Raw genomic sequence first — 27957 nt, 5'->3', positions numbered from 1 at the left:
TACAATTAAATGAGGTTTCCAGGGATCTAATATTGATGACAAAGATCATCCAAATCACATTGATGAGGGGCTGACTCCCAGCACCTCTTCCGATCGCCTGTTAATAGTGACCGGATTTAAACATTGAATGCAGCTGATCAGCACAGCTCTGTTCAACGTGTAGCAACTGCTACAGAGGTTTGTAGATCAGCTCCTGTTCAACATGTAGCAGCCGCTACCGTTATCTGTAGATCAGCTCCTGTGCAACGTGTAGCAGCCGCTACCGAGGTTTGTAGATCAGCTCCTGTTCAACATGTAGCAACCGCTACCGTTATCTGTAGATCAGCTCCTGTGCAACGTGTAGCAGCCGCTACCGAGATCTGTAGATCAGCTCCTGTTCAACGTGTAGCAGCCGCTACCGAAATCTGTAGATCAGCTCCTGTTCAACATGTAGCAGCCGCTACAGAGATCTGTAGATCAGCTCCTGTTCAACATGTAGCAGCCGCTACCGAGATCTGTAGATCAGCTCCTGTTCAACATGTAGCAGCCGCTACCGTTATCTGTAGATCAGCTCCTGTGCAACGTGTAGCAGTTGCTACTGAGATCTGTAGATCAGCTCCTGTTCAACATGTAGCAGCCGCTACCGAAATCTGTAGATCAGCTCCTGTTCAATATGTAGCAGCCGTTACCAAGATCTGTAGATCAGCTCCTGTTCAACGTGTAGCAGCCACTACCGAGGTTTGTAGATCAGCTCCTGTTCAACGTGTAGCAGCCACTGTAAGCATCGTTCCTATTCTGCTGTGTTCCGGACTTTGCCCTTACTGTTGCCCTTAAGCCTGGCTTCATTCGGCCATACTGGTTCCTGTGACATCACCGCCTGTTGGTCCCGCCCGCCGGGTTTAAATAGCTTTCCTGGACGTGACTACCTTGTTTGTATATCTCGTCCTGTACCTGATCTGCTAGCTGGGAGTTGCACGCTGTGCTACCTCCTTCCTTCCTTCTGAATCCACCTGGATTACCTGCTGCCTAACCGCCGCCGCCTGGACCTTCTGACGGTGTCTGCCTGAAGGCTCCTTCCAGCCCTGCCTCCACCGCTCACCGCTCCTACAGCACTCACGGTATGCGCTGAAGATCTTGACTGCTGTGTGCGTTTCACCTGAGAGACTTATCCCTGCTACCTTTACACATTCAGTATCAATTACCTAGTGACTTTCTCTGCCACTGCACTGTGCTCGAAGATTCCCCTCCCGCAAGGGAGAGGGCTAAGTGACTGTCCTTGCCTGCATTCTTAAGACTGTGTCTGCTTACATCTACATAGTGCTGGTGTGCAACTTGCTATCTACTGGACTGAGTTCTGCTGCTGTTACCACTGCTGTCATTGTCTGGCTCCGCCAGCACCTGTGCTGTTCTGTGCTGCTTGTTTAATACAAACTACTTTCACGTATACCTGTGTCTGTGACTCTATCATCTAGCTACTGTCTTCATAGAAACCTACTATACATCATTACAGGATATACAAGCCACCAATATGGAAACCGCAGGTGTAGAGTCCCTGGAGAAACGTGTAAGCAAGCAGCTTGCTTTGATACGGCAGGATGTGGCAGGCATTAGGACCCAGCTGGACACGCTGGAGCAACGTATCGAACACAACGCCGGGGCAGCAGAGGCACAGTTGCAACGACTGGCAAATCGGATTACGGCGCTGGAACAAGCAGCTCCTCTTCAGGGTGATCGTGTTCTGGCGTTGGAGCAAGCGATTCCTATGCAGCTCGATCGGATTGCTGCTCTGGAACAGGCCCCAGCCGCGCAGGTAGCAGGTGCTGCCCGGGATACTACACCGACCTTCCCGAAGCTCCCATCCTTCCGGTTCGCTGGTGAGAGGGATAAATTCTGAGGATTTTTGAACCAGTGCCGGATCTTCTTTGCTGCTCATGCCCCACAGTTCACTACTGAACGCTCCAAAGTTCTGACTATAGTCATGCTGCTGTCTGGTAAGGCGCTCGCATGGGCCAACCCTTTGATTGAGACCGACGACCCCCTGCTTAACTCTATGGACAATTTCATTGCCGCAATGACGCAGATGTTTGATGACCCGAACCGAGCTAATACTGCTGAGACGACGCTGCTGACCCTTCGGCAGGGGAAGCGTTCGGTGCTGGAGTATGCATTGGACTTCCGTAGATGGGCTTTAGACACCACCTGGAACGGGGCAGCCAAGCAGGCCATCTTCCGCAGGGGATTGTCTACGGCAGTTAAGGATGAACTGGCACGCGGGGACTCGCCCGTGCTTCTTGGGGACTTCATCAATCACTGCATCCGCATTGACAATCGACTCTCCGAGCGCAGACAGGAGCGCTGGTCTGATCTACGGTTTAATAACACTGTTCCGTTCTCTTCTCCCTCCAGAGATGTCACCAGCAGGAGGAATCCCGAGCCCGAGCCCGAACCGATGCAGGTGGATGCCGTACGTAGAAATCCTCCTGATGCCCGCAAGGAGCATCGCTTTAAGGAAAACCTGTGCTTCTACTGCGGGGGGACCGGTCACTTCATCTCCGAGTGTCCAGTCAGGAGACGTAAGACGGCTGCAGCTATCATTGATTGTAACTCCGAGGCGGGGGAGTCCTGCGTCCTAGATCTGAACAATTCGGGGGGCAGAGACAATCAGAGAGACCTGGACTTTGCCGATATGAATTCGCTGGCATCTCTTCCATTGAACGCAGTGGTGATCTCGATGACATCCGTCGTTTCCTCCTACTCCGCTACTAAGAAGAATTCCCACTATTACCTATCCTTGAGGGTCTGCTTCCAGGGTCGGTGTGTCGAGAGCGCCGCCATGTTGGACTCCGGGGCCAGTGGGAACTTCATGGATATCGCGTTTGCAAGGAAGCATGGAATCAGGGCAGTGAAGAGGGAGTCGTCAGTCTTGATGGAGACAGTAGACGGGTCGCCACTTACATCTGGACCGGTAACCATGGAGACTGAGTCGGTGAAGGTATGCATTGGAGAGGAACATGTGGAACATTTGTCCTTTTTACTAATATCTTCTCACTTCCCTATTATCCTGGGGTTACCTTGGCTCCAGGTTCAGAATCCTCGCATCAACTGGGAGACCAGGGAAGTGCAGTTCCCTCCAAGTTCTAACAGCAACCCCGCTATTCCTAAGGTCGCTGCTATCCCCAAGGTAGTAGCTACGACTGAGGGACAATTACCACCGGAGTATCAGGATCTGGCAGAGGTATGTGACAAGAAGAGGGCAGATATGTTACCTCCCCACCGGCCTTATGATTGCCCGATAGAACTGGTATCTGGGGCGGAGATCCCATTCGGGCGTATTTACCCTTTGTCTGGTCCTGAATTAAAGGCCTTGAAGGACTTCATCGACGAGAATCTCGCCAAGGGCTTCATCCGACCGTCTACTTCTCCTGCAGGTGCACCAATCTTCTTCGTGAAGAAAAAGGACGGGGGTCTGCGTCCTTGCATGGACTACCGTGATTTAAACAAGGTAACGGTCATGAATCGGCACCCGCTACCCTTAATCTCTGAACTACTGGAGAGGGTGAAGCAGGCTAAGATATTCACCAAACTGGATCTTCGGGGAGCCTACAATCTCGTGAGAATTCGGTCTGGAGATGAGTGGAAGACGGCCTTCCGCTGTCGTTATGGACACTTCGAGTCACGGGTCATGCCGTTCGGACTACGAAATGCTCCTGCAACCTTTCAGCATTTTGTTAATGACATTTTCCGAGATGTGCTTGATGTATTTATGGTTGTGTATCTCGATGACATTTTAATCTTTTCCAGTGATCTCGAGGAACATCGGCTCCACGTGAGGACAGTGCTGCAACGCCTGCTGCATAACCATCTTTACATCAAATTGGAGAAATGCGAGTTCCACAGGGCAACAGTGCAGTTCCTCGGTTATGTCATCTCTCCACAGGGTCTCCAGATGGACGATCAAAAGACCAGAGCGATCCAGGAGTGGCCAGCGCCAGGATCGGTGAAAGAAGTTCAGAGGTTTGTGGGATTCGCCAACTTCTATAGGCGCTTCATCCGTAACTTCTCTGAGATTGTGGCACCCATCACCCAACTGACTAAGAAGGGGGTACCGTTCCGGTGGACTCCGCAAGCCCAGGAGGCGTTCACACGGCTGAAGGACAAATTTGTGTCGGCTCCCATCTTAAGACATCCAGACCCAGACCTGAGCTTTACTCTTGAGGTGGACGCATCGGATGTCGCCATCGGCGCAGTGTTGTCACAGAGAGGAGGTGAGAAGGCAGTTCTTCATCCTTGTGCCTTTCTTTCTCAGAAGCTATCCCCGGCGCAGAAGAACTATGATGTAGGGAACAAGGAGTTACTGGCGATTGTGACGGCATTCAAGGAGTGGAGACACTTGCTGCTGGGGTCCTCAACTCCGATTACAGTTCTTACCGACCACCGAAACTTGGAATTCATGCAGTCCGTAAGATGTTTGAACCCACGTCAGGCACGTTGGAGCTTGTTTCTAAACCAATTCAACTTCATCATCTCCTACAGGTCGGGGGCACGGAATGGTAAGGCAGATGCGCTATCTAGGATTGCTGCTCCTGAGGAAGTGATTGAGTCGTCTCCTAGTACTGTTGTGTCTCCCGCTCATTTCATCTCTGCAATCCATCATCAGGATCTTCTGTCTGAGATCAAAGCAGCATACGCAGCAGATCCGTTGCTAAGGCAACCTACCCCCGAAGTAAGCCTAAATTTCAGTGGAGGAGTATGGTTACAGGAGAATCGGCTGTATGTACCAGAAGTGACAAGACTTGAAGTCCTCCGACTGATCCATGATTCTAAGATTGGGGGACATCGTGGAATAACGAAGACCCAAGAGTTCCTGGCTCGGTACTTCTGGTGGCCTTCGTACCGGAAGGACGTGGAGGGATACGTGTCATCCTGCGAGGTATGTGCTCGGTTCAAGACGCCTGGTGCGTCACCTTCCGGGTTGTTACAACCCTTGCCTATACCATCTCGTCCCTGGAGATCCATCTCAATGGACTTTATTGTTGAACTACCGGTCTCCAAGGGTAAGAACACCATTCTAGTGGTCGTGGACCGCCTCACTAAGGCAGCACACTTTATCCCTTGCGCTGGATTACCCACAGCAAAACAGACTGCAGACTTGTTGATTCAAGAGGTGGTCCGTCTGCACGGGGTCCCGGATGAGGTGATCTCGGATCGTGGGGTGCAGTTCACGTCTAGGTTCTGGAGGTGTTTCTGCGCGGCTCTGGATATTAGAGTAAGTCTGTCTTCGGCTTACCATCCACAGACCAATGGACAGACGGAACGTACGAATCAGACCCTGGAGCAGTACCTCCGTTGCTACTTAAGTCATCTGCAGGACGATTGGGTAGATCTGCTTCCCCTGGCAGAGTTCACATATAACAACTCGCAGCACTCCTCGACTAAGCAGTCACCGTTCTTTGCTAATCAGGGTTACCACCCAAGCATCTTGCCGCAGTTCCCCAAGGAGGCTGCAGTGCCTGCTGTGTCTGACCATCTTTCCTTCTTACAGCAGAATTTGGAAGCTCTAAAGACCACCTTGACGACAGCGCAGGAGAGGTATAAGAGAGCAGCAGATCGTACCAGGAGGCCGGCTCCGGTGTATAGGGTGGGAGATACGGTCTGGTTGTCTACCAAGAATCTGAGGGTGAGGGCACCGACTGTCAAGCTTGGACAGAAGTTTGTAGGGCCATACAAGATCGTGGCTCTAGTGAATTCGGTAGCGGTGCATCTGAAATTGCCCCCTGCCTGGAAGGTTCACCCGGTGTTCCATGTTTCCCTACTAAAGCCAGTTGTACCAAATTCCTTCCCAGGGCGTACTTCCTCTCCTCCAGCTCCAGTGCTCGTTGATGGACATTAACAATATGTCGTGGAGAAGATTCTGGATTCACGGATCTTCAGAAGGAAGCTGCAATACCTGGTCAAGTGGCAAGGATACTCTGTCGAGGAGAATTCCTGGGAACCGGTGGAGAATATCTGTGCTCCGCGGCTGCTGGAGCAGTTTCATCTAAGGTACCCGGACAAGCCTGGTCGAAGATTGTCCGGAGGACATTCTTTAAGGGGGGAATAATGTAAGCATCGTTCCTATTCTGCTGTGTTCCGGACTTTGCCCTTACTGTTGCCCTTAAGCCTGGCTTCATTCGGCCATACTGGTTCCTGTGACATCACCGCCTGTTGGTCCCGCCCGCCGGGTTTAAATAGCTTTCCTGGACGTGACTACCTTGCTTGTATATCTCGTCCTGTACCTGATCTGCTAGCTGGGAGTTGCACGCTGTGCTACCTCCTTCCTTCGTTCTGAATCCACCTGGATTACCTGCTGCCTAACCGCCGCCGCCTGGACCTTCTGACGGTGTCTGCCTGAAGGCTCCTTCCAGCCCTGCCTCCACCGCTCACCGCTCCTACAGCACTCACGGTATGCGCTGAAGATCTTGACTGCTGTGTGCGTTTCACCTGAGAGACTTATCTCTGCTACCTTTACACATTCAGTATCAATTACCTAGTGACTTTCTCTGCCACTGCACTGTGCTCGAAGATTCCCCTCCCGCAAGGGAGAGGGCTAAGTGACTGTCCTTGCCTGCATTCTTAAGACTGTGTCTGCTTACATCTACATAGTGCTGGTGTGCAACTTGCTATCTACTGGACTGAGTTCTGCTGCTGTTACCACTGCTGTCATTGTCTGGCTCCGCCAGCACCTGTGCTGTTCTGTGCTGCTTGTTTAATACAAACTACTTTCACGTATACCTGTGTCTGTGACTCTATCATCTAGCCACTGTCTTCATAGAAACCTACTATACATCATTACAGCCACTACCGAGGTTTGTAGATCAGCTCCTGTTCAACATGTAGCAGCCGCTACAGAGATCTGTAGATCAGCTCCTGTTCAACATGTAGCAGCCGCTACCGAGATCTGTAGATCAGCTCCTGTTCAACATGTAGCAGCCGCTACTGTTATCTGTAGATCAGCTCCTGTTCAACATGTAGCAGCCGCTACCGAGATCTGTAGATCAGCTCCTGTTCAACATGTAGCAGCCGCTACCGAAATCTGTAGATCAGCTCCTGTTCAATATGTAGCAGCCGTTACCAAGATCTGTAGATCAGCTCCTGTTCAACGTGTAGCAGCCACTACCGAGGTTTGTAGATCAGCTCCTTTTCAACATGTAGCAGCCGCTACAGAGATCTGTAGATCAGCTCCTGTTCAATATGTAGCAGCCGTCACAGAGATCTGTAGATCAGCTCCTGTTCAATATGTAGCAGCCGCTACCGAGATCTGTAGATCAGCTCCTGTTCAACATGTAGCAGCCGTTACCGAGATCTGTAGATCAGCTCCTGTTCAATATGTAGCAGCCGTTACCAAGATCTGTAGATCAGCTCCTGTTCAACGTGTAGCAGCCGCTACCGAGGTTTGTAGATCAGCTCCTGTTCAACATGTAGCAGCCACTACAGAGATCTGTAGATCAGCTCCTGTTCAATATGTAGCAGCCGTTACCGAGATCTGTAGATCAGCTCCTGTTCAACGTGTAGCAGCCGCTATCGAGGTTTGTAGATCAGCTCCTGTTCAACATGTAGCAGCCACCGCTACTGTTATCTGTAGATCAGCTCCTGTGCAACGTGTAGCAGCCGCTATCGAGATCTGTAGATCAGCTGCTGTTCAACGTGTAGCAGTCGCTACCGAGATCTGTAGATCAGCTCCTGTTCAACATGTAGCAACCGCTACCGTTATCTGTAGATCAGCTCCTGTGCAACGTGTAGCAGCCGCTACCGAGATCTGTAGATCAGCTCCTGTTCAACATGTAGCAGCCGCTACCAAGGACTGCGGATCAGCTCCTGTTCAACATCCGTTGCTGACTGACTCTTATTTAATTTCTTAATGTTGACTGCACCCCCTTCTCACTAAAAACCCAACAGCTTTTTTCACAAGAGAGATAGAAAAGTGGTGAAAATAGATTAATAGATCCCCCTTTGTTATATGTTTTGCATGTTAGACTTCTTTTATTCACGTTACACCATTTACTCAAACATTCCCAAGTGAATACATCTCCTAAGATTGTGACAGATGTTCTATAAAGGAAAATTCCATCTTTAAACAGAAATAAGTACCGTAGGTAATTTTCATTGTGCAAATATAAGACATGTAATGTATAAATTTTATTTCAAATTAAATATTTAACTGTGAAATCCCTGCATATTTGTAGTGCGAGCTACAATATTAAAAAAAGATAAACCAATATACTAAACTCAGAAGTAAAGGGTTAAACGATTATTGGTCATTGAATTTAACTTTTTCTTCATGATCCTGAAAAAAACAGGAAAACCTTTTTTTCTTTTTATATCTCCACCTGTAAGAAAAACTGATCCCACTATGATCAAAGCCTGATCAGGATAATCGGACCATTTTTCTCGGTCGTGTGCACCTACCCTTATGCGAATCAAGCAGACAACATGGGGCTTAGGCTAGCTTCACACATATACAAACCTCTTTGCTGAGCACTGCGTCGGGTTTTCCGTCGGAATCTTGTTTTTCTGGCAAAGCACTGACTTTTTTAATTCTGACCTTCATACTGGCAATGATCAACTTTTCTAGACATGTACAAAGGGTGGTCACAATATTTTTTTAGACGTGTCTGAGTAAGATGAACACTGCCAATTTGATTCTTTTGACTTCATAAAAGTGACTAAGGTGCTCAGCGCGGTGCACTGTACAGTTGTAAACCTTTCTTTAATATGCTGATGATCCATTTTTTGTTGCTGGGTCGGGGCTTGGTAATCTTTTTTTCCCACTGCAGACTAGTAATGTGTGAGTATACTCGTTGCACGGCTTTTTCCGAGCATGCTCGGGTGTCCTCCGAGTATTTTGGCATCGTCGGAGATTTAGTTTTCGTCACCTCAGCTGCCTGATTTGTGGCTGCTGGACAGCCTGAATACATGTGGGAATTCAATAACAAACAGGCAATCCACACATGTATTCAGGCTGTCTAGCAGTCACAAATCATGCTGCTATGGAGGCAGAAACTGAGTTCTCCTTCAGTGGAAGTCTTCAAACAGAGGCTGGACAGACATCTGACTGGGATGATTTAGCGAATCCTGCTTTGAGCAGGGGGTTGGATCAGTTGGCCCAGGAGGTCCCTTCCAACTCTACAATTCTATGATTCCGATCACGCCAAAATACTTGGAGGACACCCGAGCATGCTCGAAAAACCCGAGCAACGAGTATACTCGCTCATCGCTACTGCAGACCACTAGGATGCGGGAGGCTGGAGCCAGTTGTCTTACAGCAAGACACAGAACAGTAAGGAGGAAGAAGAACTTCTTGTCATTGGACATGATATTAGTATCCGTAGTAACATTTTTTTACTCACAGAATATGTCTAATATCTTAGCAGAACCCTGAATATAGCCATAATTTTCCATTCTGGCTGAGTCTAGCTCTGATTACTGATCATAGCCAGTTTAGGTCAATCATTAGGACCATATGTGATCGAACAATCATTAGCACGTTCCTTCGCTCATTTGTTGTTTGATTAGTGGACATGATCACCAAGAACAATCGTTGGGAAAAGTCATTGCTCAATCAACCCATAGTGGGGACTTAAGTTTCTGCCTGTGGGCATAATATATAGTGGTTTAGAATGGTTATTTGGGTAAACATAAATGATGCTTTGCGTTAGGCTTCTTTATATTGTCAGCAGCAGTGAGTGAGTCTGTGTTTTGGTAGTCACCGTATTTCCCATGTACATGTGGCGGATCTATAATTACTGCTGACAGCGTCATTCCCGAATGTCAATGCTTTCCCCTTTGATATATATTTATAGGTTGAATCTGTTAAGAGTCAACAAAAAGCGTTAATTGAGAAACTCATTCAGGAGCAGCGGCCCCTAGAGAATGAACTTTTAGTACGTGACCTTCAGGTAACTGAATGCTCATTATAGTCTGCGATAGCGGGCAGAGAAAATGCCGGATATTTCAGCTGTAAAACCATTTTCTTGCAGGATTGTGTTGATACAGAAGAAAAAACACTCCAGTTCGGTGAAGTGCCTGCAGTTCTCCTGGAGCTATATTGTCCATATCCAGAACTGAAAACATCAATTTTGACCGATTACCAGCAGCTTGTTGGCGTATACCAGTCCAGGATGGAGGAACTTGATCGTCAGCACAAAGACATAGACAGGTGGGATGTGGCAGCCTATATCTTAACCAAATAATATCTGCTCCCAAGACTTCTGCAGCAGACGTCACACAATGTTTCTTGTTATTCACCTTCTCCCCTTGGTTTTTGTTTTCCTATACCTGCATCATTTGTTTGGCTGCCTTCTGTCCTCCTTTCAGGTTTCATATTGCTTATAGAGTATCTTTTGTTTGTTTTTCCCCATGAATTACGGTAATAGCATATGTGAAAATAAGAACGTTTGTAATATTATCTTATTGGAGAAATCTGCTTCTTTCTCCTCCTGGACTGATCATTAATTCTCAAAATTCTCTTAAAGGGGTTCTCTGGCAGTAGGCAGACTTGTGAATCCTCACATTGCGCTCACTGCGCGCTATGAGGATTCTTCCAGTGCTGGCACGGCGGGCCATGGAAGCATGACTGCATGTATGTGATTTGCAGACATGCAGTATCATGCCAACTAGACGTGCTAAGCTTCCAGCATACTTCCGGCCGCATTTCGACTAGATGTGTCCAGCCTCACTCAATTCATTTCTAGTAAGCGAGGGTGGAAACATCTAGTCATAATATGATCAGAAGTACGCATACTTGCGGTCATGTGATTTCCTGCTGACTGCACCAGAGAATACTCACAGGGCACAGTGCATGTGATGTTTTTTTCTCTGCACATTGGTCCACTGTCACACGGCTGTTCAGGAAGCTGCTGCTCTGTTAATTCTGCGTTTCCTTGCACAAACGTGCCGCTGGACAAAGTACAATGAGAAGGTGAAGTGGCGCTAGACCAACAGGAGAAGTCAGACTCACTCAGAACTCATCATTCGTTCTGACAAAGTAATACAATCTGTCTTTCTAAAAATACGATGGACTGTCAGTTCACTGAGGGAACAGATTACTGCTTACTTGAAAAGTCTATAGAAAGGGTAATAGGAAGGAGAAACAGAGTGTGGGAGAGAGGTATAGGGATGGTGTGGCTTTCTAGTAAATTTAATTGTGCGGCACGGTGGCTCAGTCCTGGGGTCCTGGGTTCGAATCCCACCAAGGACAACATCTGCAAGGAGTTTGTATGTTCTCCCCGTGTTTGCGTGGGTTTCCTCCGGGCACTCCGGTTTCCTCCCACATTCTAAAGACATACTAATAGGGAATTTAGATTGTGAGCCCCATCGGGGACAGTGATGATGATGTGTGCAAACTGTAAAGCGCTGCGGAATATGTTAGCGCTATATAAAAAATAAAGATTATTGTACCCTAGTACTGGATCCACAGCTATACTGCTCAGTAATGGTATATAATGTTCTTCGTACTGTTTCTTCTGAACGTTTCCTACAGAGACAGGAGAGAAGGAATCATTAATGGCTCTGTGTATGGGACTTTCCTTCTGCAGAATTGTCCTCATAGTGCATCATCATAATGTAAGCGGCGCTTATCTTCTCTGTCTTCAATTCTTTGTGCCTGTGAATAATAAACATGTGGTAATACAAGTGGAGCACCCCCAGGGCCATGGGTTTCTCGGTACCGGGCCGGTGTCTTAAAGGGATGTGTCACGGCAGCAGTGACCCGGTCCGTGGCCCTGAGTGTCCTTGAAAAGTGAGGAAAAAAAGTTTGTGACGCCACCTGTGGTATCTGATCAAATAGTGACCAGCGCTGCAGTGCAAATCCTCTGGGACAGATGGTAGGATGCAGCAAAGTTGGAATAGCTCTCCACAGGCAGAGCTGTCGTCCCAGGGCAGTTGCAGTAGATGTTAAGGGAGATTATGTAGTGTGAGTTAAAGGTTGTAGCAGTGCTGAGTTGGTGAAGCAGGAAGGAGGCAGAAAACACAATTGCATGTAGTTCCCAAAGCTTTACGCACAGTTCTGGTGCGCACAGCTGTCCGCTTAGTGCTACGTCCTCCAGGTGAGGGGTCCAGCAAACTTCCAGGTAGATGGAGAACACCTTTACAGAACTCCCTTCAGTGTGTTCCTTTCCTGGCCGTCTCCCTGTGCTGATTTCTTCCCTCCTTCCAGCACCTTCACAAACAGTGTCCTAAGCCAGCAGACTCGGATCTTGTCGGGCATAACCTCTAGGTCCCTGGATCTTATGTGTCTGCCTTTTCAGCGATGTATTTGTGGATTTGGCTGCAGCACCTGCAATGCTCACAGGCTCTGGTTTATCTAGCTGAGTCCGTTGTTCACTCCACTAGTTATAGGGCCAGTCCCTATACTGCGACCTGATCCCTCCACCCAGTATGGTTGCTGTACGTTGCCTCTGGGATCCCTTCCCTCTTCCAGGGAGCTTGCCTCAGTCTCTGTCCTTCCGAGCAGCTCCTTCAGCCCAGGAGCTGCTGGACCACATGTCCTCTCACTTCTCATCTCCCCCAAGGGGGAAACTGAAACTCACTTCCTACAGTTCTCTGCTCTCAACCTAAGCTCCACCCAACTCCTAACACCCTTTCACCACCCAGGCAGGGTTGAGATCCTCCTCCCTTGGGGTCCATCCAGATGCCCTGCTGCTATAGGGTGAGTGTTGGATGCAGGAGTAGAGTACTGTCAGGTGTCTCCACCATACCTGGGAAGTGGGATACTACACCTCTGGATAAGGTGCAGTACCTCTATGGCGGCCGAACCCCCTGGGGCGCCACACAGGCATAAAGTCAACCTGTCACCTGGAAAACACTACGGACCTGCAGTTATAGGGTTAATCTGCAGATAAATAGCATTACAATGCTGCCTGGCCACCTTACTGAAAGTGCAGCTCCCAGGTGAAAAGTAACTTATTTCCTCCAGGGAGCTGCCAGGTTTTGGTCATGAGAGCGTGCACAGAGCAGCTCCAGTCACCACCGCTCGCTATGCTGTGAGTGGCAGATGTAAGCACACCTAGGCACATTGATTGACAGCTAGCGGTGCAGCACATCTCTGCAGAATGAGCTGTCAATCAAAGTGGTGGGGCGTGCTTACAGCCGTCACTCACAGTACAGTGAGAGGTGCTTGTATCTCCTCCGTTCACACTCTCAGGAAGAAATACGTTCATTTTCTCCAGGGTGTCGCACTTTCAGTAAGGCTGCCGGGCAACGTTGTAATGTTATTTACCTGCAGATATAGGCTTAATCTGCAGGTACATATCAATTTCTAAGGTGACGGGTTCCTTTGCTCTTTGAGAGGCAGCTTGCTGAATCAGAAGCCTTAGGCCTCATTCGCATGTCCAACTTTTCCACATAAAAGAAAATCAAATCAATTATTCTGATCAGAGTTTTATCAGAGTGTGATTCGATTTTCTCATACGTGGAGAGATAAAAAAAAAATCTACATTTTCTCCATTCTGACAGTCTGTGAAAATTGGACCTCACTCAGATGTCATCCGAGTGCTGTACGATTTTTTTTTTTCACGGACCCATTGACTTGCTTTGCCAGTTTTGATTCAACACTTGGATCAAAAACGGACATATCTCTGTGATATCAATGGCCACTTAGACTATCACTGGTACTAATGCCGTCTGTAAAACACACGGATATCTCTTGTACATGAAAATTGCATTTTGAGGGCTCTGAATTTCTTGTACATGTGCTCTCAGTTTTTTTCAATAACAGCTTTCGTACCTATGATATTGCATGAGGCTGTTTGTTCACATGTTCGACTTTTTCTTCGAACTGAATGGTCATTTCCGATTTTGATCCAAGGGTCGGACCATAATCGGCAATTCAAATCTATGGGTCCGTCAGAAAGGAGAAGGTAGAGAAAGTTGTTTTTTTTTCTTTTTTTTTTACTGCTTCATATACGAGAAAAATCGACACTCAGACCAAACTCCGATCGCAGTCTGATTCAAATAATCGGTCCGTTTTTCCTTGTACGTGGAGAACGCTGACGTCTGAATAAGGCCTAATGCTTGCAGTAAACAGCAGCGCCAAGCTAGGAGGGGAAGTCATGGAAGTAATCCTGTTTTTCTACAAAATATCTACGAGGATGTTTATTTGAGGAACTTGAATTATGGCGACAAACATTGTGTTTGGTTATACTTCCTTTCAATGCTGTGTCCATATAATTATGTAAAAATAGAGTTATCTGTTAGACCATGAGCTAGTAGCGGAGTTTTAAAAGTTTTTGCAAGTCCTTTTTTTTAAAGAAAGGATCATAGTCTGCGGAATAATATTATTTTTAGAACAGTATTTTACTTGCTAATGCATACTTAAAACTCTAAGGCTACTTTCACACTTCAGGTTTTCGGCGTCAGGCGCGATCCGGCGTCGTGCCGGAACGCCGGATCCGGCAAATGTTTAGTAAAACCGGATGTGACGGATCCGGTTTTCTGCCGGATCCGTCTTTTTCTTGACAGACAAAACCGGATCCGTCTCATCCGGTTCATCCGTTTTTCTATCCGTTTTTCGACGGATTACGCCGGATCCGGTTTTTAAAATTGACCCTTGTGGCCTTCCGAACGGGATTGGCTACTGGAAAACTATATATAGAGTGTTCCTACAGCCCTTCTTTGACAGGTTGTAGAGGAGAAAGTGCAGGTTGGAGAGAAGAGCAAGTTATTGGCGAAGATGGATGTTGTCATTGGAAATATTTTGAAGAATTTGGCGGATTTTATAGCGGAGGCGAATCGTTTGAGGGTGATTGTTCTGGAGAAGGAGAGAGCGAGACAGCAGCGCATCAGGCATCGTAGACGACGTTTGTGGATCCACCCCATCACAGCCAAGAGAATGACGCGTGGGGTCTATTCTACACTCTGCATGGACCTTCGACGAAACCCGGATAAATTTTTTGGATATGTTAGGATGAAAATGGAGAATTTTGATTACTTGGTGGAGCGCATTGCACACCTCATAAGAAAAGCGGACACCTATTGCCGCTTCTCTGTTTCACCCACAGAGCGTCTGATGGTGACTTTAAGGTAAGCCACATTTATTGGATGTGATCGCATCAGAGCACACTTTCACTGCAATCTTGTTGGTGGTAGTTTGTATCTCCAAGTGTTATAGCTCAGTTTTGGTATGTAATGCTGTGATTTAAAACTAATTTATTGTTTTTTAATTCCCCACAGATGTCTTGCAACTGGAGAATCCCTTTCGTCACTGCATTTCCAGTACAGACTCGGGATTTCCACCATATCTGGAATTGTGAAGTACACATGCCGTGCACTGTGGGACTCCTTAGCTGAAGAGTTTTTACCAGAGCCCACAACAGAGAGGTGGATTGAAATTGCTGACAAGTTTCAACAGATATGTCAGTTTCCCAACTGCTTGGGCGCTGTGGACGGGAAACATATCCGCATTGTAAAGCCAGCTGGATCGGGATCGGAATATTTCAATTACAAGAAATATTTTTCAATTGTCCTCATGGCCATCGCTGACGCGGAATACAAATTTATTGCGGTTGATATTGGGGCCTATGGCCACTCCAATGACTCTCAAGTTTTCAAACTGTCTGCCATGGGGCGTAAACTGTATGGAAACACCTTCCAGTTCCCACCACCTAGACCGCTGCCGCAAACATCTGGTCCACCTATACCATTTGTCTGTGTAGGGGATGAAGCCTTCCAGCTGTCAGAACACCTTTTGAAACCGTACTCTAGCAGAGGATTGACAAGACCAAAACGCATTTTTAATTACCGCCTCACAAGAGCAAGAAGAATGGTTGAATGTACCTTTGGTATTCTGACAGCCAAATGGCGGGTCCTATTGACTGCGATCAACCTCAAGACAGAAACTGTGGACGAGGTGATCAAAGCGTGCGTGGTACTCCACAATTTTGTTATCTGCAAGGAACCCATTTCCATTGAGGACACCTCTGAAGAAACCACCTTGCAAGATTACCATGACACTACCACTAGAAGTTCTGTGACGGTTTCAGTAATGAGGGACAATTTTGCACTATACTTTATGTCACCTCAAGGCAGAGTACACTGGCAGGATGACAGAGTGTGAAAGATTTGTGCCCAACCAAACTTGTGTACCTTCTGTACCAACAGTATATACCTTTGCCAACCAAAGTTGGCTATCTTGTCATGGTCTCTATTTTTAGCTTTAGGCCACAGGTGTGTACCTGGTTGTGTTTTATGCAAAGTATTTCACCTTTTAACAAAAGTTGTGTACATTGTTAGGAAATCACCAACAATAAACACAACTTTTTAGGTGAAATACTTTGCTTCAAACACAACCAGGAACACAACTGTGGCAAAAAGCTAAAATTTACTCACAGTTATATACCTAGTTTTGAATACCATTTCACCTTTTAAATACCCTGTATTTAACCTTTTTCGCCGCAGAAAGAAATGACAGACAACCAGTGTAAAATAATTTAACTTTTATTGAAAAATGTTTTTTTTAGTAAACTTTTTTAAAATTTTAATAAACTTGTTTAATAAAGCTTTGAAACTATAAAACTGAAACCATAAAACTGGTCATTTTTATTTAAATACACACATTATAAATCTGTGTAGTGTGTGGTGGAAATACTGCTGTAGGGGCTGCGGGACACTTCGACACTGGGAGTGTGGAGAGAGGACTGGGATCGTGGTGGGGAAGGAACAGTTAGAGGTGAAGGTGTGGAAAAAACTACAGAATGGGTGGACATGTGGGAAGCAGAAGAGGTGGTGGGTGGTGGAGTGGAGGGTTGGGCAGGGACTGTAGGAGCAGATGATGTTGATGGCAAGTTGTATGGGGAAGGAGTTTGGTACGGGGAAGGTTGCTGGAAGTGGGGAGATGTCTGGTACGGGGCAGGTTGCTGGAAGTGGGGAGATGTCTGGTACGGGGCAGGTTGCTGGAAGTGGGGAGATGTCTGGTACTGGGGAGGTTGCTGGTACTGGGGAGTTTGCAGGTACTGGTGAGGTTGCTGGTACTGGGGAGGTTGCTGGTACTGGGGAGGTTGCTGGTACTGGGGAGGTTGCTGGTGCTGTGGAGGTTGATGGTGCTGGGGAGGTGGATGGTGCTGGGGAGGTGGATGGTGCTGGGGAGGTGGATGGTATGTAATAGGAGGGGGAGGATGGAAAGTGGCTGGAGGGGGTGTAGATGTAATAGTAGGGGGAGGATGGAAAGTGGCTGGAGGGGGTGCAGGTGGAGGAACTACTGTGGTGGGAGGAGGAGGTTGGGAGGTAACTTGCTGGAGAGCAGCGTGGCATGAATGCATTACATGCATCTGCTGGGCAGGAGAGAGCGTTTCCATGCGCTCCACAACAGACCTGAAAAAGGTGTGGTTTGGCGAAGATCTTGCTTCTGAATGCATGGTTTGCAGAAGTGTCTTCACCTCCAGAATGCTGGAGTTGATCTGCTGATAGCCTGCGGAGATTTGCTCTGACAAGACTTTTAGACAGTTCTGGAAAGATGCATTCAGATGCAAGAACTCTGGCGCATAAGTCTTTTCCTGACCCCTCTGCCGCTGCCGCCCAGTACCCGCAGGTGTACTAGAGGTGGCAGGGGCAGAAGGGTGGGGTAAAGGGAAAGCGATCTCCTCACCAGCAGCTTCATGTAATGTAGGCGGCCACGATGCTCCTGTGCTGGTGGATGGGACAGATGGGTCGAATGTGTGGGAAGGTGCAGATGTACCGGGGCGGTCGAAGTCTCCCTCGGTGCCGGTCTCCTCAGAAGGGTCCAATCGTGCAGGCTCCCGAGTGCTGCTCACCGTGCTGTGGAATAAAGAGAAAAAAAAACAATTAAAATAGTGACATGGTATGGCCCTGGCTGAAAAAAAAAAAGTTACATCTAAACATTTTTTAGTCACATGTGGTGTGTAATATTTACCTTCTGGTGAGCATTGTCTCCCGGAGGAACGACAGGGCTCGTGCGTACTTGTACTTGCTCCTGCGTCCTCCAGATCCACTCGGGGCCCGCATCTCTTTATTGAACTCCTTCTTGAAACGATCCCTCACAGACCGCCACCGCTTCACAATTCTCTCCCCTGAAACGAGAAAGGACAAAGTGGTTAGTATACAACATCAGTGTTTCCCAAACTCCAGTCCTCATGGTCCCCAGGGGTCATGTTTTCAGGATTTCCAAAGTAAATAGAAATCCTGAACACATGATCCGTGGGGACCACGAGGACTGGAGTTCGGGAAACACTGGTTTAAATCAAGCAACCGGTACTGTATATACTTACGCTCTTTAATCTGGGCCCGAGCTTCGAGGTCCTCCCAGCGGTCCACAAGGAGCGAACAGATTTCCTCCCAGAGTCGTCGGGTAACGATCAGGTCAGCGTGGCGTCGGTCAGCCATATTCCAGAGCGGCTCCCTTTTTCTGACGAGATCGATGAGGCGGTCCACATCAATCCCTCCATCCTCACCGTCAGAGTCGGGAGCACGCTGTGAAGGCTGTTAAAGAAAAAGACAAAAATAACATAATTAGCCTCCACAAAAGAAATGAAATAAAAAGTGCAAAAAAAACAAAGCAAAAATATTTATACTTACACGCTGGTGACCGCCGCGTTGCTGTCGCCGACGACCCTGGGAGGCACTGCGAGGACCTCTTGGCCGAGCACCAGATTGGAAAGACTAGAGAAGAAAACAAAAAATGTTATGTCTTTGGATGTAGGCATTTGTTTGCTGTGTGTGGTCTGCAGAACATTGTTTTCTGTGTGTTGTGTGTAGTGTGATGTTGTGTTTCTGCGTTTGATGCAAAAAACTTACCAATTGTGAGCCCACTCCAGGTGTCTGTCCACCCCTTCCTTCTTCTTCTGGGAGCACCTCTTCATCTTGTGATTCCTGTTTTGAAATAAAAGGCAATGAATACACATATATTACAGAGATGATGGATTTTGGAAATAAAAACTTACCGTCAAACGCTGACGATGCGAGGGAGGGCTCCCAGAAGATGATGTGCTGTCTTCCTGGTGGCCACACTCCATGCCTGTGGGTGGTGTTTCTGCTGCTGCCATTGCTGCTGCTGCTGCTGCATCTATTGGGCGGCTGTTGAATAAAGAGAAACAAAGGGCCAATGAATATCTTGATATTCCATAGCCCTAGTTTGGAGGAATGGGGGATTTGATAATTACCGTCTCTCATCTGCTGCTGGACTCCCCTCCCGTTGTTCAGCATGCTGCTCCATTTGGGGTGGTGCTGATGGTGCTGCTGCTGCAGATGTCTGCTGCCTTCTCCTGCTCCTGGTTCTTGGCTTGGGTGGCATGTTGGGTGTGGCTGAGGGTCCCATTGTCTTGCTTTTATATATGTCCTGTGGGCAGAGCTACTGAGCATGCTCAGACCAAAAAAACCGGATCCGGCATTGCGGCGCTCATAGGCTTTCATTGTATGAAAAAGCCGGACATGCCGGATCCTGTGTGTCCGGCTTTTTCGACGGATACAAAAAACGTTACAGTCACCGTTTTTTCCAGACGCCGGATCACGTCACATTGCCGGATCCGGCGAAAATCGGATGAAACACATGGCCATCCGGCTCGATCCGGCTCTAATGCAAGTCAATGGGGGGGAAACCGGATCCGGCATTGCATTTCGACGGATCCGGTTTTAGTCAAAAGCGCCGGATCGCGCCTGAAGCAGAAAACCTGATGTGTGAAAGAGGCCTTAGGCAGCGCTCACTATAAAAACACCCGACCCATAAAAATACAATATTTACATTTTCAGAGCGATTTCTGGAAATTCTCTGCACATTGCGAAAGCCTGACAACTCTGGTTTACCGTTTAATTCCTTTAGGCAAAGACGAATTAGTAATATGCGTGAACGGCAAGACTTTCTTTGTATTTGCCCTCGGTCTGTAGTACTATGATTTCTTGTATTTATTACTTTGCTGAAATAATATTTAATTTCCCACTACACTAACTACAAAGGGATTAGCAAGAATTGTATCTGAGTAATCCTCGAGCATCCCGAACCTTGGAAAAAAAAAAATCATGTTTCCATTTCACTTACTCTGAATTGGAGCATTACAACTAATACCAGAGCGTTATAGGAAACGATAATATAACATATGAAATTCAATTACCAGTTCCGCATCAGTTAAGGAAGAAAAAAGGCTTATTATCCGTTGTATAATCATCATTGAAAGGAAGTCCTAGAATAGGCAATATTTTACTGGGTTATTAAAGCAGCATTAAGTGTAAATTGCAAAGTACAGTATGTAAAAACCAATAATAATATTCCCGATCTGCATGTGCAAGACTAGTTTTACGCAGGCCATTTATATTTTATATTAGTACTATATTATTCTACATAATGGCTAAGCCTGGAAGGGCCTTTATAGCAAACGGAGGTTTACGTGACAATGTAAAGTCACTTTTTAGTGGCAGGGTGGAGGACTGCTTTAAGGGGTTTATCCAGGACTATCTTAGTTTTTAAACCCATAGTAAAAAAATAAAATTAAAAAAAAACAGGCAGGTAGGTAGCTTCTAACTACCTTCTGCTATTCCCTATTCCAATTCCCTATTGGGATGCTGAGTGCTGCCTTTGGCTTTTTTCCGGCAGCTCCATAGAAAATGAGCAGAGCGGCGGTCAGGCGTCCAACCTGCTGCTAAATTTTGTAACCAGGTTAAAAGTTTCCTGTTGGGGATAAAAATGTTCTGATCTCCTGATCAGTGCAGGTCCAGGCGGTGGGAAACCCATCAATCGGCAAGTTATCACATACATTGCGGATAGGTTGATAACTTGTTTTCCCTGGACAACCCCTTTGAAGACATCCACACTACACTACATACATAATTAATTATGAACTAATTTTTTAGGGAAAAAAATATTGCTTGGGGTGTTTATTTTTTTAGGTTAATAGGTTTCCACGCAACCATAATGTGTTTTTTTTTTTTTTGTTTGTTTTGTTTTTGCATATATGTAATGTTTGTGCAAGAAAATGTATTTTATATGAAATAGTCAACTTTTTTTGCATAGTTTTGGGAGGGGTAATTTGATGACATTTTTCTCTATTCGTGTATTATGTTTGAGATATATATATATATTATGTAATATGTCCCCTAAGAGCTAATTAAAGACCATATGACCCCTAGTCACAGTAGAAAACAGCCCCCGGATGCCATCAGTCACTAACAGCAAGTCTGCTATGGGGGAGGGCGGTCTGCAATCATATGATCTCTGGGGTCCAATAACAGCAGGGGTATTCCTGATACCGCTATTCACTGTGTAAGCGCTGTATAGGCTGAAGCAGGTACCAGCCACTTGTAGTCTCTGGGTCCCCCGACTGCTTCCGACAATTAAGGTGTAGACCTGGCTCTGCTGGATCGGAAGAGCTTTCATGCCACAACCGTCACTGCAGACTGTGGGCCCATATCAAAGGGTTCTGGAGCATCTGATAATTCTTAGCATAAGGCTTGATTAATGTTGTTGTAAAGCCCCAGTAACAGAGGCTGGTGTTTTGGTCTCCATACAGTTTTGGGATCACCTTCTGCTTCGAAAAGGAGATGTGCTGCCCATAATGAATATTTTACAGCTTGCATAAAAGTCGACTGGTTCATTAATTGGTTAATCGCTGCCATGTTTACACGGACCAGTGATGGAGAAAGAGAACATTTTTGCAAAAGCTCATTTGCATAATTATTGGCCCCTGAGCACAGGGCCGCCATCAGGGCATGACAGGCCTTACATGTGTATGGGGCCCGGTGATTAGGGGGGCCCGACCATGCTGGCAGCCCGATCCGCGCTGGGGCCCCCCTACATTTTATACAGGCTTCTGCAGCTTTATTTTAAATTCAGACTCAGCGCCTGCCGGGCCCCCCGGGGCCCCTCGGGCAGGCCCCCCCCGCACCATGGTCCAGCCAGCGCCGAAATCCCCCCCTGCACAATGGTCCAGCCACAGCTCCGCCCTCACCTGACGTCACACACTGCTCTGCTCCTCCACTTCCTCATTCAGTCAGTGTGCCATGTGGGACTGGGAGAGGGAGGGAGCCTCGCCGCTGGAGCACAGCCAGATAACAAGGTAAGAAGAATTTTTTTTTTTTTTTTGAGAGCGGCTATCCAGGGGGCCTGGGGCAGAATGCTGGACGCTGGGGCAGAATGCTGGGGGCAGAATGCTGGACGCTGGGGCAGAATGCTGGGGGCAGAATGCTGGATGCTGGGGGCAGAATGCTGGGGGCAGAATGCTGGACGCTGGGGGCAGAATGCTGGACGTTGGGGGCAGAATTCTGGGGGCAGAATGCTGGACGCTGGGGGCAGAATGCTGGGGGCAGAATGCTGGACATGGGGCAGGAATGCTGGGGGCAGAATGGACATGGGGCAGAATGCTGGACGCTGGGGCAGAATGCTGGACGCTGGGGGCAGAATGCTGGGGGCAGAATGCTGGATGCTGGGGGCAGAATGCAGGACGCTGGGGGCAGAATGCTGGACGTTGGGGGCAGAATTCTGGGGGCAGAATGCTGGACGCTGGGGGCAGAATGCTGGGGGCAGAATGCTGGACGCTGGGGGCAGAATGCTGGGGGCAGAATGCTGGATGTTGGGGCAGAATGCTGGAGGCAGAATGCTGGACGCTGGGGGCAAAATGCGGGGGGCAGAATGCTGGACGCTGGGGGCAGAATGCGGGGGGCAGAATGCTGGACATGGGGCAGGAATGCTGGGGGCAGAATGGACATGGGGCAGAATGCTGGACGCTGGGGCAGAATGCTGGGGGCAGAATGCTGGACGCTGGGGGCAGAATGCTGGGGGCAGAATGCTGGATGCTGGGGGCAGAATGCTGGACGCTGGGGGCAGAATGTTGGACGCTGGGGGCAAAATGCTGGGGGCAGAATGTTGGACGCTGGGGGCAGAATGCTGGGGGCAGAATGCTGGACGCTGGGGGCAGAATGCTGGGGGCAGAATGCTGGATGCTGGGGGCAGAATGCTTTACGCTAGGGGCAGAATGCTGGGAGCAGAATGCTGGACGCTGGGGGCAGAATGCTGGACATGGGGCAGAATGCTGGACGCTGGGGGCAGAATGCTGGACGCTGGGGGCAGAATGCTGGACGCTGGGGGCAGAATGCTGGGGGCAGAATGCTGGACGCTGGGGGCAGAATGATGGGGGCAGAATGCTGGACGCTGGGGGCAGAATGCTGGGGGCAGAATGTTGGACACTGGGGGCAGAATGCTGGGGGCAGAATGCTGGACGCTGGGGGCAGAATGCTGGACGCTAGGGGCAGAATGCTGGGAGCAGAATGCTGGACGCTGGGGGCAGAATGCTGGACATGGGGCAGAATGCTGGGGGCAGAATGGACATGGGGCAGAATGCTGGACGCTGGGGCAGAATGCTGGACATGGGGCATAATGCTGGACACTGGGGGCAGAATGGACATGGGGCAGAATGCTGGACGCTGGGGGCAGAATGCTGGACATGGGGCATAATGCTGGACACTGGGGGCAGAATGGACATGGGGCAGAATGCTGGACACTGGGGACAGAATGCTGGACGCTGGTGGCAGAATGCTGGATATGAGGGCAGACTGTGAGACGGGGCAGAATGCTGGACGCTGGGGCAGAATTCTGGACATGGGGCAGAATGCTCGAAACTGGGGCAGAATGCTGGAGACTGAGGCAGAATGCTGGACGCTGGGGGCAGAATGCTGGACATGGGGGCAGGCTGTGAGCTGGGGCAGAATGTTGGACGCTGCGGGCAGAATGGTGGACGCTGGGGGTAGAATGCAAGACACTGGGGCAGAATGCTGGACATGGGGGCAGAATGTGACAGTGAGACACAGGAGGGGGCAGAATGTGACAGTGAGACACAGGAGGGGGCAGAATGTGACAGTGAGACACAGGAGGGGGCAGAATGTGACAGTGAGACACAGGAGGAGGCAGAATGTGACAGTGAGACACAGGAGGGGGCAGAATGTGACAGTGAGACACAGGAGGGGGCAGAATGTGACAGTGAGACACAGGAGGGGGCAGAATGTGACAGTGAGACACAGGAGGGGGCAGAATGTGAGACACCGGGCATGATTGGAGATAGATGGAACAGGGTCATGGGGCAGGATGGATACGATTTAGACAGATTGGTCAGGAGGGAGATCATATGGGGCAGAATGGATACTGATGAGGGTGGGATGGGAGAACATATGGCTGAAGCCAAAAATGAGACACACGGGAGTCAGGATGGGGGATATTATTACCATAGGGGCTAATTAAGGGATATTATTACTGCAGTGATGTATTTTATTTTCTTGAGGATACTGTTGTAAATGGGGGGGCGGTCCTGTTACTGTGTAGAGTGATACTATGTCGCCTTTTTTTCTTCATGTGGTGTAATGTAGAAGTTGGGAAAAAATAAGTAATGTGTTCTGCAAGCGGAGCTCTAGATAACTGTGTTATTTCCTGCAGAGACAAGTCCTGGCTGGAAGACGTGATGGCGATCTGTGCTGGATGAAAGATGAAAAACAAAGATGAAGGACTTCACCTAGAGACATCACTGGTGAGTTAGTGTGTTACCTGTACACTGACACTATGTACAGAGGTCCTGTGTATAATGTCACCGGTGATCACTGTGTTACCTGTACATTATATACAGAGCTCCTGTGTATAATGTCATTGATCACTATATTACCTGTACACAGACACTGCATACTAAGTACAGATCTTGTGTGTATAATGTCTCTTATGGTCATAGTATTATGTTTTTTTAATTAATGTCAGTATTGTAGTATTCAGTCTCCATGTGGTGGTAATATGTGGTCTGGGCGTGGTGCAGTGGTATTTGTCCCTTGTATATTCTATTATTTGATCACTTTGTGGTGGTAATTTGCGGTCTGTTCATGGTGCGGTGGTATTTGTTCGTTGTATGTGATATTATTCGGTCACTATGGTAGTAATATGTGGTCTGGTCATGGTATGGCGGTATTTGTTCCTTGTATGTCTTATTATAGGTCACTATGTGGTGGTAATATGTGGTCTGGACATGGTGTAGCGGTATTTGTTCCTTGTATGTGGTGGTAAGTTGTGGTCTGGACATGGTGCGGTGGTATTTGTTCCTTGTATGTGATATTATTGGTCATTTTAAAAAATTGAAAAATAAATAAAAATATACCTAAATTGTATTGCATATTTTAACAAATATTTAATAGGTTACAGTAGAGTAGGGCCTGGCCAAAAGTGTCTACCCTGTTATGGTGGCGACTTAAAACAATCTTTTGGCCAAAGCAAAAGCTGCTGGCTATATGTGTGACCTGGTGATGGGAACTGTTAATGTGTGATAGGTGAGAAGTGGAGTTTATCCAAGAGAGAGCGGTGGGACTGTGGACAGTTCGAGTGGTGGAGGCGGGGCTGGATGGAGCCTGGGCGGAGTCTAAAGGGGGCCCCGAAAATTTTGCCAGCATGGGGCCCCGAAATTCCTAGTGGCAGCCCTGCCTGAGCAACTGAATTGGTTGGTCTCCCATCCAAGAACCTAGACTCCTTGCCACCATCTTGAGACATAGGATAGATGGCTAAGCAAGTGAGTGATTCTCTCCAGACACATCTACAGAGACAGTTGAGGCTGAGGGTTCTTTAGACTTGACAGTTACTCACTAGATTCACTCCTCTCGTGTAGAGAAAAAAGGAGAAAAACTTGTAATCATCTAACCCTCCAATGGTATTAGTGGTGAAAAAGGAGAGACTTGTAATCATCTAACCCTCCAATGGTATTAGTGGTGAAAAAGGAGAGAGATCCACATGAATTCCAAAATCTGAACCCCTGAAGTATTGACCATGTGTGGTCAGGGTGTGGTTGCGGTGAGTGTGGGGAATACTCAGGACTGGCTTTCAAGTAAAAAATCAAAAGAAAATCCATTGGAAACGGAAACGCCAGCACCGGGAAAAAAAAATTATTTAAAAGTAAACTATTATTAGCTGCAATAAGACCAGGATAAAGGAATAAAAAAGTTCATAAGGATCCATAAGCGTATGCGTTTCGGGTTAGATGTAATCCTTATTCATAGCTGTTGAAAAGCTATGAATATGTGTTATATCTAACCCAAAACTTGTAAGTTTATCAATCAGAACTTTTTTTAACTTTCTTACACCCTCATTCTGGTCTTATTTCACCTAGAAAAAGATTACCTTTCATTTTGTTTTTCACTCCACTCATGCTTGAACACCTCTTCACCTCTTACTGTATAAAAGCGTACTTGTGTAACAAGGTGGCACGGGGTTGTAGTTGCGGGCAAGTCTACTTTAAAGCAACAGTCCACAAACACCCCATACCCTTGCACATGAAACACAAACAGCCAAATTCAACCCCAGGTGATTTACCTCTTATTCATAGTTGCTGCAGCAAGGGCAATCAGGATCCAGGAACACAGTTATAATCCAACAGGAAAACTATTTATTTTGGAATAAACGAGGTAGGAAAAAGGTAGAAAAAATAGTTACAGTAAATCTGATAAAACTTCCTTCTCTTTCCCTATTACTCTTCACCACCAACCACCAGCCCCAAACACGGAGCTCCGAGCTGACGATCTGGCCAATTACTTCAAAGAAAAAATTGACCAGATTCGACAGGAAATTATCTCCCAATCACCTCATACCATGCACTGTCCTCCCTCCCCCACTGCAACTAGCTCACTCTCTGATTTTGAACCAGTCACAGAAGAAGAAGTAAGCAGGCTCCTTGCATCTTCTTGCCCAACCACTTGCACCAGTGACCCATTTCCGTCACATCTCCTCCAGTCCCTTTCCCCTGCTGTCACCCCTCACCTAACTAAAATATTTAACCTCTCTCTCTCTTCTGGTATCTTTCCCTCCTCATTTAAGCATGCCATCATACATCCACTACTTAAAAAACCATCCCTCGACCAAAACTGTGCCGCTAACTATAGACCTGTCTCTAATCTTCCCTTCATCTCTAAACACCTGGAACGCCTGGTTCACTCCTGTCTTATCCGCTATCTCTTTGATAACTCTCTTCTCGACCCTCTCCAATCCGGTTTCCGCTCTTTACACTCTACTGAAACTGCCCTCATTAAAGTCCCCAACGATCTATTAACAGCTAAATCAAATGGTCATTACTCCATGCTAATTCTCTTGGATCTCTCTGCAGCATTCGACACTGTGGATCATCAGCTTCTCCTCACTATGCTCCGTTCCATTGGCCTCAAGGACACCGTTCTCTCCTGGTTCTCCTCCTATCTCTCTGACCGCTCCTTTACTGTATCTTTTGCCGGTTCCTCCTCCTCTCACCTTCCCCTTACTGTTGGGGTTCCTCAGGGATCGGTTCTAGGCCCCCTCCTCTTCTCCTTGTACACTGCCCCTATTGGTCAAACAATCAGTAGATTTGGTTTCCAGTACCATCTCTATGTTGATGACACCCAATTATACGCTTCTTCTCCTGACATCACGCCAGCCTTTCTAGAAAACACCGGCGATTGTCTAAACGCTGTGTCTAACATCATGTCCTCACTATATCTGAAACTGAACCTGTCAAAGACTGGACTCCTTGTGTTTCCTCCCTCTACTAATGTACCTATACCCGACATTGCCATTTTTGTGTGTGGTTCCACTATTACCCCCCAGCAACATGCCTGCTGTCTTGGGGTCATACTTGATTCCGTGCTTTCCTTTGCCCCTCAGATTCGATCACTGGCTCGCTCTTGTCATCTGCACCTCAAAAACATTTCTAGAATTCGACCTTTTCTTACTTTTGACTCTGCAAAAACTCTTACTGTTTCTCTTATTCATTCTCGTCTCGACTATTGTAACTCTCTTCTAATCGGTCTCTCTCTTACCCAACTCTCCCCTCTCCAATCTGTCTTGAATGCTGCAGCCAGAGTCATATTCCTCACCAATCGTTACACCGATGCCTCTACCTTGTGCCAGTCATTACACTGGCTACCCATCCACTCCAGAATTCAGTATAAACTTATTACCCTCACCCACAAAGCCCTCCATGGCTCAGCACCACCCTACATCTCCTCCCTTGTTTCAGTATA

The 27957-nt window shown here is 47.6% G+C and overlaps 1 protein-coding gene across 14 annotated transcripts in view; it reads left to right on the top strand.

The window, feature by feature from the left end:
- The window catches only part of CCDC148 (coiled-coil domain containing 148), a 211083-nt gene that overhangs the window by 116794 nt on the left and 66332 nt on the right, over nucleotides 1–27957 (top strand). For all 14 annotated transcript variants that reach the window (XM_073545672.1, XM_073545678.1, XM_073545668.1 and 11 more), the window contains 2 exons: nucleotides 9819–9914; nucleotides 9996–10174. In XM_073545672.1, coding sequence (XP_073401773.1) covers nucleotides 9819–9914; nucleotides 9996–10174 — 275 coding nt within the window. The remainder of the gene's footprint in view (nucleotides 1–9818; nucleotides 9915–9995; nucleotides 10175–27957) is intronic.

The sequence above is a fragment of the Dendrobates tinctorius genome, unplaced genomic scaffold (assembly GCF_039654945.1).
Source record: "Dendrobates tinctorius isolate UK_male_01 unplaced genomic scaffold, ASM3965494v1 ptg000143l, whole genome shotgun sequence".
Classification (NCBI taxonomy): Eukaryota; Metazoa; Chordata; class Amphibia; order Anura; family Dendrobatidae; genus Dendrobates; species Dendrobates tinctorius.
This window is presented reverse-complemented; position numbering and strand designations above follow the sequence as displayed.